Source organism: Leptodactylus fuscus, chromosome 2 (assembly GCF_031893055.1).
Source record: "Leptodactylus fuscus isolate aLepFus1 chromosome 2, aLepFus1.hap2, whole genome shotgun sequence".
Taxonomy (NCBI): Eukaryota; Metazoa; Chordata; class Amphibia; order Anura; family Leptodactylidae; genus Leptodactylus; species Leptodactylus fuscus.
In genome coordinates this window covers 44,990,610-45,003,051 of record NC_134266.1, presented here as the reverse complement: position 1 = coordinate 45,003,051, position 12,442 = coordinate 44,990,610, and the positions used below count along the sequence as shown (strand labels likewise).

Sequence of the window (12,442 nt, the reverse complement as noted above, 5' to 3'; positions counted from 1 at the left end):
CAAAAAATAACATGTCTACTTTCTGATTGATCTGCTTGTCAATAAAGGTAAAAAACACTTCCCTTTGTAATACATGGTATATTGAGGCAAAATGCAGCTAATAGTAAATTTAAAGGAACCTGTCAGGGTGATTTGGAACAGTAAACCACCCACAGGTCCTTATGGAGCGGGGGTTTAGTGTCCCAAATCGCCCTGTTATAACGCAATCTGCGCCACATTAAATATAAAAAAAAAAGTTTAATACTTACCTAGAGATGAGTCCGATCAGTTTGATCGGACTCATCTCCGGTGCTCCCGGAGCCCACTCCAGCTGCACTGCACATGTGCCAAGTCCGCTGCATGTGCACTGATGCAAAGATGTACTTCTCTGGCTTCACAGACAATAAGTGAGTATAAAACTTCTTCATTTTTAAAGAGGACCTTTCATCAGATTGGGCGCAGGCAGTTCTATATACTGCTGGAAAGCCGAATTCAGCGCACTATCGGCTTTCCCGATCTGTGCCCCTGTGCTCTGCACAGTGTGAGCGGGGAGAAAAGCCCCCCCCCCCCCGCCTCCTGATAGTACTCGTCTATGGACGAGCACTGTGAGCAGAGAGAGGGGGCGTTCCTCCCCGCTCACACTGTATAGCGCGATTGCCGCTGCTGTGGAGAAGGACGTACCTGACAGACTGTCAGAAACGCCCTTCTGACTGTAAAGAGCTACGGTACTGGGACCAATAGCTCTTTACCTGGGGCACAGATCGGGAAAGCCGATAGTGCGCTGAATTCAGCGCACTGTCAGCTTTCCATCAGTATATGGAACTGCCTGTGCCCAAATCGGTGAAAGGTCCTCTTTAATGCGAGAATGACTTGCGTTATAATAGGATGATTTGGAACACTTAACCCCCCATCCATAAGGACCTGTAGGTGATTTAGTATCCCAGACTGCCATGACAGATTCCCTTTAAGGGTAACTCCAACACTGAAGATTTTGTTCATTTTTAGGTTTATAGCTTATTTATTTGCTTCCACTTGGAGAAGCCTAAAGGTTTCCATGATTTTTTATTAACAATTTGCCTTAGGATAGGCTGTAAATATCAGATCGGTGCAGGAATGATAGCCAGACCCACTAAGATCTACTGTTCGAAGTTGCCTCGGGGCTGTGTACTATACAGTGCACAAACCTGTAAGTAATTGGCTCCGTGCCATCCATCGTGACTGGACGCCAGTATTACAGTTCAGCTCTGAGTGAAGTCAATAAGTTGCCCCATCACTATACTGTACATGGCATGGAGCCAAATGCTTCTAGTTACATGCACCGTATAGAACACAAACAGTCGGTAATTCCAAATAGCGCATCCATGTGAGGGCCAACTATCGCCCCTCAGGATTCACAACATCTCAAGCACAGGAAGCTTTTCCCTTTGCTGTGATGCCTGTAAATATTAGGAGCTCTGGGAAATCATATGAAAAGTGGATGATCATAAGCTGTAGCTTCTTGTCCGTGGACCTCATAGGTCACACACACATATTTAGGTACTCACCACCTACTGGCTTGACAAAAATCTGAACTTCCGCTGTTTCATTGAGTACAAACTCTGAAGTGTCATTATCTACAATGATCCTGCTGGACACCAGGTTATCTTCTAAACCTACACAAGGGAAGAAAATCATGGGACATCATATCCAGAAATGAGACATCATTATCATCAGCAGCATACAGAGGAGAAGAGGGGTAGAGAAAAGATTAAAATTCTGGTACTGGGTTTGGATAACCAATACAGACTTGGCTGACTTTTTGTCCTGTTTGAGGCTCCTTATATGGTCCATCCACACATTGCAGAAAAACATGTGCCGCTGAAATGCTGCAATTTCCAAAAATGAACGGTTTTGGAAATCACAGCATGTCAATTATATCTACAGAAGCACCTGCAATTTCCCCAAAGATATAATGGAAGAAGAAGAGGAAAGCTCTGCAGACTGTGTATATACAGTATACACACAGTCATGGCTGTAAGTGTTGGCACCCCTAAATGCAATTGCTTCCTATACTATCAATGAGCTTCTTACACCTCTCTACTGGAATTATGGGCCTCAATTTTATTTGCAAACTGCTCCCGGTCTCTCATATGTGAAGAGTTTCTTCTCCCAACAGCAGACCATCTACCACAAAATAGTTAATAATATCACTTGTCCCACCAAAACAAGGCCAATATGGCTACATCAATGGTAAAAGCAAATAAAAATGTGTGGCTCTTGGCGACATCAAAAAATATTTTTTATTTGAAATGTGCTCTTATGTTGCAAAAGCAGTGAGACAAAAAATCACTTATACATATCTAATAATATAATTACATTTAGTAATATGTATCTTATCCTGCAATACACGAGCCCTCGTACAGCAATGTCTGTAGAGAAATAAATACACCTTGATGCTAAAACAGTATCGGTGCTTAAAGGGTTAAAGCTTCAGCTACATTTGTCACCATGGCAACTACAGCCAGTGACAACCAATAGGATTGCAGCATAGGAATTTCAAAAAAATCAGTTGTCTGTGGTCAGTTAGTAGGCGGTGAAGAGAGAAGAAGGACATGGAGGCGCCCGGGCTCTGCAGAGGTGATAAGTGACCGCGATCTAATCCTAATACCAAAGACCATAAGACATGACCAGTCATTACACAGATAACAGCTAGGGGGCGACTGTTAATAAATGACCAGTATTAGCCTCTGTTCTCATGAGCTTCTCTCTAATCTGACCCATCATTTATATAACAATAAGAAATATTTCCATGAATGTCTCTTGTCATTGTTAATCAGATTTCTTCCTATGTCTAATGGTATCAGTTGTCATCAGTTTACATATGCCATAAGCACAGCTGCCATATACTAGCAATGGACCGGTCACATTACCGTTGCTAATTAGAGATGAGCGAACAGTGTTCTATCGAACACATGTTCGATCGGATATCAGGGTGTTCGCCATGTTCGAATCGAATCGAACACCGCGTGGTAAAGTGCGCCAAAATTCGATTCCCCTCCCACCTTCCCTGGCGCCTTTTTTGCACCAATAACAGCGCAGGGGAGGTGGGACAGGAACTACGACACCGGGGGCATTGAAAAAAATTGGAAAAAGTCATTGGCTGCCGAAATCAGGTGACCTCCATTTTAGACGAATAGTGGATTTCAAATCCGGGTCATATGAGAATGTGAACTTTGTGACTATGAGACAGGGATAGCTGTACAGGCAGGGATAGCTAGGGATAACCTTTATTTAGGGGGGAATGTTATTAAAAATAACTTTTTGGGGCTCTATCGGGTGTGTAATTGTGATTTTTGTGAGATAAACTTTTTCCCATAGGGATGCATTGGCCAGCGCTGATTGGCCGAATTCCGTACTCTGGCCAATCAGTGCTGGCCAATGCATTCTATTAGCTTGATGAAGCAGAGTGTGCACAAGGGTTCAAGCGCACCCTCGGCTCTGATGTAGGAGAGCCGAGGCTGCACAAGGGTTCAAGCGCACCCTCGGCTCTGATGTAGGAGAGCCGAGGGTGCACTTGAACCCTTGTGCACCCTCAGCTCTGCTACATCAGAGCCGAGGGTGCGCTTGAACCCTTGTGCACACTCTGCTTCATCAAGCTAATAGAATGCATTGGCCAGCGCTGATTGGCCAATGTATTCTATTAGCCTGATGAAGTAGAGCTGAATGTGTGTGCTAAGCACACACATTCAGCACTGCTTCATCACGCCAATACAATGCATTAGCCAGTGCTGATTGGCCAGAGTACGGAATTCGGCCAATCAGCGCTGGCCAATGCATTCTATTAGCCCGATGAAGCAGTGCTGAATGTGTGTGCTTAGCACACACATTCAGCTCTACTTCATCGGGCTAATAGAATGCATTGGCCAGCGCTGATTGGCCAGAGTACGGAATTCGGCCAATCAGCGCTGGCTCTGCTGGAGGAGGCGGAGTCTAAGATCGCTCCACACCAGTCTCCATTCAGGTCCGACCTTAGACTCCGCCTCCTCCAGCAGAGCCAGCGCTGATTGGCCGAATTCCGTACTCTGGCCAATCAGCACTGGCTAATGCATTGTATTGGCGTGATGAAGCAGTGCTGAATGTGTGTGCTTAGCACACACATTCAGCTCTACTTCATCGGGCTAATAGAATGCATTGGCCAGCGCTGATTGGCCGAATTCCGTACTCTGGCCAATCAGCACTGGCTAATGCATTGTATTGGCGTGATGAAGCAGTGCTGAATGAGTGTGCTTAGCACACACATTCAGCTCTACTTCATCGGGCTAATAGAATGCATTGGCCAATCAGCGCTGGCCAATGCATTCTATTAGCGTGAACTGAGTTTGCACAGGGGTTCTAGTGCACCCTCGGCTCTGCTACATCAGATTGCTACATCTGATGTAGCAGTGCCGAGTGTGCATCAGATGTGTAGTTGAGCAAAACTGACTCAGCACTGCTAAGTCTCTGCATTCGCATAGGAATGCATTGGCCAGCCTTCGGCCAATCAGCGCTGGCTCTGCCGGAGGAGGCGGAGTCTAAGGTCGGACCTGAATGGAGACTGGTGTGGAGCGATCTTAGACTCCGCCTCCTCCAGCAGAGCCAGCGCTGATTGGTCGAGTTCCGTACTCTGGCCAATCAGCACTGGCCTATGCATTTCTATGGGGAAAAGTTAGCTTGCGAAAATCGCAAACTGACAGGGATTTCCATGAAATAAAGTGACTTTTATGCCCCCAGACATGCTTCCCCTGCTGTCCCAGTGTCATTCCAGAGGTGTTGGCATCATTTCCTGGGGTGTCATAGTGGACTTGGTGACCCTCCAGACACGAATTTGGGTTTCCCCCTTAACGAGTTTATGTTCCCCATAGACTATAATGGGGTTCGAAACCCATTCGAACACTCGAACAGTGAGCGGCTGTTCGAATCGAATTTCGAACCTCGAACATTTTAGTGTTCGCTCATCTCTATTGCTAATGTTTGTTGCTATTATCTGTCATTATTACTAGCTAACTCACATGGTTTATCTTTGTTTCCATATAGGATGAACTAAATGAATGTGTCAGAGATATCCAGGTACCATGAATGTAAATGTCTGTGTGAAGGGTGACCACAAGTGTGGTAAGTATGTCTATACATAGTATGTGTATGGGGTACAGGAGAAAGACAAAAGGTGCAGAGGGGTAGAGGAGGCGGTAGAGAAGTGAGAGGTGCAGAGGGGTAGAGGAGGCGGTAGAGAAGTGAGAGGTGTGGAGGGGTAGAGGAGGCGGTAGAGAAGTGAGAGGTGCAGAGGGGTAGAGGAGGTAGTAGAGAAGTGAGAGGTGTGGAGGGGTAGAGGAGGCAATAGATAAGTGAGAGGTGTGGAGGGGTAGAGGAGGTAGTAGAGAAGTGAGAGGTGTGGAGGGGTAGAGGAGGCAATAGATAAGTGAGAGGTGTGGAGGGGTAGAGGAGGCGGTAGAGAAGTGAGAGGTGTGGAGGGGTAGAGGAGGCGGTAGAGAAGTGAGAGGTGTGGAGGGGTAGAGGAGGCGGTAGAGAAGTGAGAGGTGCAGAGGGGTAGAGGAGGTAGTAGAGAAGTGAGAGGTGTGGAGGGGTAGAGGAGGCAATAGATAAGTGAGAGGTGTGGAGGGGTAGAGGAGGCGGTAGAGAAGTGAGAGGTGTGGAGGGGTAGAGGAGGCGGTAGAGAAGTGAGAGGTGTGGAGGGGTAGAGGAGGCGGTAGAGAAGTGAGAGGTGTGGAGGGGTAGAGAAGGCGGTAGAGAAGTGAGAGGTGTGGAGGGGTAGAGGAGGCAATAGATAAGTGAGAGGTGTGGAGGGGTAGAGGAGGCGGTAGAGAAGTGAGAGGTGTGGAGGGGTAGAGGAGGCGGTAGAGAAGTGAGAGGTGTGGAGGGGTAGAGGAGGCGGTAGAGAAGTGAGAGGTGTGGAGGGGTAGAGGAGGCGGTAGAGAAGTGAGAGGTGTGGAGGGGTAGAGGAGGCGGTAGAGAAGTGAGAGGTGTAGAGGGGTAGAGGAGACAGTAGAGAAGTGAGAGGTGTGGAGGGGTAGAGGAGGCGGTAGAGAAGTGAGAGGAGTGGAGGGGTAGAGAAGGCGGTAGAGAAGTGAGAGGTGTGGAGGGGTAGAGGAGGCGGTAGAGAAGTGAGAGGTGTGGAGGGGTAGAGGAGACAGTAGAGAGGTGAGAAGTGTGGAGGGGTAGAGGAGGCGGTAGAGAAGTGAGAGGTGTGGAGGGGTAGAGGAGACAGTAGAGAGGTGAGAGGTGTGGAGGGGTAGAGGAGGCGGTAGAGAAGTGAGAGGTGTGGAGGGGTAGAGGAGACAGTAGAGAGGTGAGAGGCAGGAAGGCTAGAAACAAAATGCATTGAAAGAGCTAGGCACAAAGGGGTAGAAGAGAGAAAAAGGTGAGAGGAGAGACTGACAGAAGAGATGTGGAGTGGTAAAGGAGAAAGGCACAGAAGTGTAGAGGGGAGAACCTTGAAGAGAGAGAGGTAAGAGGCAGGTGCCAGGCATACTATAAAACATGTAGCAATCTATGTAAATAGTGTATAATATATATATATATATATATATATATATATATATATATGTGTTTGTACTAATTATATATTTAGACATCTCAAGTGTAAGTATAAGAGGTGAGAGGTGTAGAGGGAAGAGAAGAAAGGTGCGAGGTACGGAGGGAGAGAGGCACAAGATGCGGAGGAGTAGAGGTCAGAGGCATGAGGTGCGGAGGGGTAGAAGAGAGAGGTGCCAGGCCCAGAGGGTAAAGGAGAGATGCGTGAGGTACAGTACGGTAGAGGAGAGGCAAAAAGCATGGAATGGTAAATAAGAGAGGCAAGACATGCGGAGGATAAGAGGAGAGAGGACATAGGTGTCAGTCTTGGAAAGGAAGAGGTTCAGAGTCATAAAGAAGAGAGGCACAAGGCACAAAAGCATAGAGGAGAGAAGCACAGAACATGGAGGGGTAGAGGAGAGAATCGCAAGACTCGGAAAATTAAAGGAGCGAGGTGCAAGCAGTAAAAGGATAGAGTAGAGGAACAAGTAGAGAACAATCTTAAGTGTAAGTATAAGAGGTGAGAGGTGTAGAGGAAAGAGAAGAAAGGTGCGCGGTACGGAAGGAGAGAGGCACAAGGTGTGGTGGAGTAGAGGACAGAGGCATGAGGTGCCAAGGGGTAGAAGAGAGAGGCCTAGGCCCAGAGGGTAAAGGAGAGATGTGTGAGGTACAGTAGAGGAGAGATGCAAAAAGCATGGAAGGTTAAATAAGAGAGGCAAGCCATGCGGAGGTGAAGAGGAGAGAGGACAGAGGTGTCAGTCTTGGAAAGGGAGAGGTTCAGAGGCTTAAAGGTGTAAGGGGCATGAATGGGTAAATGGGATAGGCTTGAGGCATGGAGGGGTAGAAAGAAAGAGGTATGGAGTGGTAGAGTAGTAGAGAAGAGAAGAATGATGTGTGGAGGGGTAAAAGAGAGAGGCAAGAGTCTCAGAGGAGAGAGGTGCGGAGGGAGAGAGATGAGAGGTCTAGAGTGGAGAGAGGCATGGATGGATAAAAGAGAAAGGCCTGAGGTGGGAGAAGCAAAGGAATAGAGGAGAGAGGCTTGAGGTGCGATGGAATAGAGGAGATTGGAGAGATGCAGAGGGGTAGAGGATAGCAGCAACAAGTGCAAAGTGGTATAATAGAGAGGTGAATTACATGGAGGGGTGGAGAAGATAAGAATGACATAACCCCTTTAATAATTCATACTATGAAACGTAGCAATCTTTTTAATTAGTGTATTTATATGTAGATGTTTGTGCTAATTATATATGTAGACATCTGAAGTGTAAGTATAAGAGGTGGGAGGTGTAGAGGAAAGAGAAGAAAGGTGCGAGGTACGGAGGGAGAGAGGCACAAGGTGAGGTGGAGTAGAGGACAGAGGCATGAGGTGTGAAGGGGTAGAAGAGAGAGGCCTAGGCCCAGAGGGTAAAGGAGAGATGCGTGAGATACAGTACGGTAGAGGGGTAGAGGATAGAAGCAACAAGTGCAAAGTGGTGTAATAGAGAAGTAAATAGCATGGAGGAGTGGAGAATATAAGAATGACATAACCCCTTTAATACTTCATACCATAATACATGTAGCAATCTATGTAATTATATATGTAGACATCTTAAGTGTAAGTGTAAAAGCTGAGAGGTGTAGAGGAAAGAGAAGAAAGGTGCGAGGTACGGAGGGAGAGGGAGAGAAGCACAAGGTGTGGTGGAGTAGAGGACAGAGGCATGAGGTGCGAAGGGGTAGAGGAGAGAGTTGTCAGGCCCAGAGGGTAAAGGAGAGAGGCAGAGTAGTGGAGTGAAGGTGGAGACTGGAGAGTAGTAGGAAGACAAAAAGCATGGAAGAGTAATTGAGAGAGGCAAGACATGTAGAGATGTAGAGGAGAGAGGACATAGGTGATCCTCTTGGAAAGGGAGAGGTACAGAGGTATAGACAAGAGGGGCACAAGGCACAAAAGAATCATGGAGAGAGGCGCAAGACACAATGGGATAGAGGCGCAGAGGGGAGAGAAATGAGATGTGTAGGGTTAGAGGACAGAAGCAAGAGTTACAGTATAGAGAAGATCGGCACTGAGGGAGAGAGATAAGAGGAGCAGAATTGTAAAAACAGAGCAAAAAGCAAGGAGGGGTAGAGTAGAGAGGAGAGAGGCATAAGGTCTGGTGGACTATAAGAGAGTGAAGAGAGGCATGGAGGGATAGAGGAGTGATTTAACAGGTGCAGGCGGCTAGAGGAGAGAGCCAAAGGGAACAAAGGGCTAGAGGAGAGAGATACAAGGTGTAGTGTGTACGAGGGGATAGGCGTAGAGTGGTAGAAAAGAGTGACATGAGGCTTGGAGGTGTATAATAGAGAGGCCAGAGGTGTAGAGGAGAGAGAATATTGGTGCAAAACACAGAGGGATAGAAAATAGAGGATTGAGTCGTGAGGCACGGCAGGATAAGGAGAGGGACTCAAGGTCTGAAGGAGTAGAGGTCAGAGGCAAGAGGTGCGGAGTGGTAGACAAGCGAGGTGCCAAGCCCAGAGGGGCAAAGGAAAGAGGTAAAAAGTATGGAAGGGAAAATAAGAGAGGCAATACGTGTGGAGGAGAATAGGAGAGAGGACAGAGGTGACAGACTTGAAAGAGGAGAGGTGCAGAGGCATAAAGAAGAGAGGTACAAGGCACAAAAACAAAGAGGAGATAGGTGCAAGACACGAGGGATAGAGCAGAGAGGACAGAGGTGACAGACTTGGAAAGGGAGAGGTTCAGAGGCATAATGAAGAGAGGCACAAGGCACAAAAACATGTAGGAGAGAGTCACAGGACATGGAGGGGTAGAGGATAGAATCTCAAGGCACAGAACAGTAGGTGCGAGCAGTGGAGGAATAGACTAGAGAGGAACAAGGAATCCAAGGACAAAGGTAAGGAGCATGAATGGGTAAATGGGAGAGGCTTGAGGCATGGAGGGGTAGAGGCGAGAGGCCTGAGGTGCGATGGAATAGAAGAGATTGTAGAGGTGTGGAGGGGTAGAGGAGAGAGGCAACAAGTGCAAAGTGGTATAGAAGAGAGGTGAATAGCATGGAGGGGTGGAGAAGATAAGAATGACATAACCCCTTTATACTTCATACTATAATATATGTAGCAATCTATGTAAATAGTGTATATATATTTGTGTGTGTGTGTGTGTGTTTGTGCTAATTATATATGTCTACATGTAGTTCAAGTTATGTAATCTATATCTGTTATTGTCCACTTATGTAATAGTGTAATAGATCTATATCTACATTTATACTAATTGTCAAGTGTCTGTATGGTCTATATACATATACACATAGTAAAATATATAACCTGTACAATATATATATATATATATATGCAGGGTACTCCGTACATAGCACAAGGACATATGAAGGCCCTAAGGGGCAATACTGTTGTAAATAAAACCACCTAATATGATGTAAATTTAGAGGTTCTTTGTTATACACATTTGATCAAACAGTAAGAAGCCCACCTACCACGACAAGGTGACCTCATTTAGATGGGAACCTACACTAAATAAAATACCTCTCTTGAACACAGGATGAGTAGGGTATATACATCCTCTCTATTCCAATTAGAGAAACTTGTGCAAGTAGAAGGGAGTACTAGTCAAACCATGGAGGTAACATACACAGACATACAATAAAGATGTATTATATAAGTGGACAGCAGTTACAGTCTATTAAACGTGACACTATACAATGGGTACATAATTTTTTTTATAAATAAGAATGTGTAAAGTGTGTATTGTACGTATATATTTTTATAATTCATGCCATTTACCTAATAAGTATCTCTATATACATGAAGTATAAGTTGTCTACTGTGTGTCTTTAAATATATTGTATTTCACTAAGTACAATATTATATATGTTATAGTTACTTACTATTATTAGTATATTATACTGTAGTATATTAGTATGTTTTAGTTATAGTGACGTCATAGCAAAAATTTTGCATGACATGTTTGAGCCCATCGACCACTTTGTGGCTTTATTATGATGGGTCCCTACACTAACACTTTACATATAAGACAGGAGATTACCTTCTTCTAGACTTACTGTTACAGAGTAGTCTCTAAGAACTTGATCTCCGGGGTCTATGGGTAGAGGGGGACATCATTTATTAAATAAAGTCTTAGTGTAGGGACCCATCTGAATGAGGTCGCCGTGACGTGGCAGATGGGCTCGCACAATTCATAAAACTGTGCGCTAAGAACCTCACAATTATATCTGTAGTCAGCCCTACATGTAGTTCATGCACTTTAACTTTTAAAACTCTACACAAGATGTATCAGCTCACTAAGCTAGGATCTAGTCTGTGTGTCTAGAGCTAGATCTAGACGCACAATGTCTCGGGCCTAGGGCAAACCGACTGCGCATGCCCACGGCCACAAGAAAAATGGCCGCTTCCACAGTATTGAATGGCGGTGGCCAGGATCTGTCAGAACCAATATGGCAGTACATGAGACCAGACTTCTCTGTGCTTTTGTAGGTACCTGAAACATGATCTTATTCTAGCGGGTCATACCTCTTAGTGACATGAAAGAGATTCCACTGAAATTCAGGGGAGACAGCTGTCGTGTTTCGACTGCAATACTGGGCTGCACCAATGACAAGGAAGGTGTACTATTGCTTTGAGAGAAAGTCTCCATTGCCATGGTCAAGCTAATAAAAATAAAACAAAGTTACAAAGTTAGTTGAAATTCACTTAAAGTTGCATTCACTTCGAAAACCTGGCTTGAGGGGTTTTCTGAGATTTTAATATTGAAGACGTATCCTTGGCATAGACCATTATTATCACTTGGGAGGTTGAAAACTGAGCTCTCTCCAAAAGTTGGGCAAATGATGCAGTCTCGTCTTTGGCCTGTGATGTCTTGGTCATGGGTCACGTGGCCTTTTCACAGCTCAGTTCCATTCAAGTGAACAAAACTAATCTGTGATGCCAAGCACAACCATTATAAAATATATGGCGCACTGCCTGGTATTCAGTGAACAGTGCTGTGGCCCCTTCATTCAGCTGATCTGGCCCACCATCAATATTAAAGTCTCAGAAAACATCTTTAACCATTTCCCAACATCCAGTATACTTACAGTGGATGCCGGGTAGTTAAATATGGCTGCCATGGAGACCCAGCCTCAATTTCCAGAGATCAATGGGCATTAGTGGCATTAACCTCCATGACTTCTCAGTCAAAGCAGATTGAGGCACTATATTGGGGTGAATCGCCTGCTCTAGGAAGTATATTCAGGGTCAGCGATTCATTACAATGAAGCCCATAAGCCTTTTGAAGGCTCCCAGGCTTGACATTGTAACCAATCTATTACAGGCTGCTCTATGCAACTTGTAATAGAAATACTTCGATTTTACAATGCATTGCAATGCATTTAATGTTGTTGACTAAAGGTTTGGTAAGAACATGATGCCACACAGACACAGCAGCGACAGTGTTACTAAATGTAGATAGAACTACCTGTATCAGGGTAAATGTATCTAAATAGGAGTGCCAGAAGGATGTAGCTAGAGACAATCCCTACAATAACCTCCCAAACACCAGGTAACTGGGATCAGCAATGTTCAATCAATACTTCACTGCTTTTCAGCCCAGTCTTTGCTAGTTACGCCCTGGACAGCAGATAAGTGTCCTATTGCTTGAGGCCCGATGGCCGGGTTCCCAGTGATCAGGACGAGACCGAAAGTCCCTCTAAAGCCTTCTTGTGAACAGAGTGCCAGTGCGCTTGTGTGACCAGTGCTGCATTCACTTCTATGGAGCTACTGAGACTGTAATCTCTGGCAGCATCCTCAGACGTATCGAAATAGAGCACCGGTCACATAAGAGCACTAGCACTCCATTCACAAGTAGGTGTTAGGGGGATATTTGGTCCCCCATCCTCTTGATTAATGAAGTACCCGTTGATCGGGACCCCATCGATTA

The 12,442-nt window shown here is 45.6% G+C and overlaps 1 protein-coding gene across 1 annotated transcript in view; it reads right to left on the bottom strand.

Moving 5' to 3' along the window:
• ADGRG7 (adhesion G protein-coupled receptor G7) overlaps positions 1-12,442 on the bottom strand; it is a 43,292-nt gene that overhangs the window by 16,219 nt on the left and 14,631 nt on the right. The window contains exons 7-8 of the mRNA XM_075263067.1: positions 11,038-11,174; positions 1,524-1,631 (exon numbers count right to left, since the gene is read on the bottom strand). Of these exons, the coding sequence (XP_075119168.1) occupies positions 1,524-1,631; positions 11,038-11,174 (245 nt within the window). The remainder of the gene's footprint in view (positions 1-1,523; positions 1,632-11,037; positions 11,175-12,442) is intronic.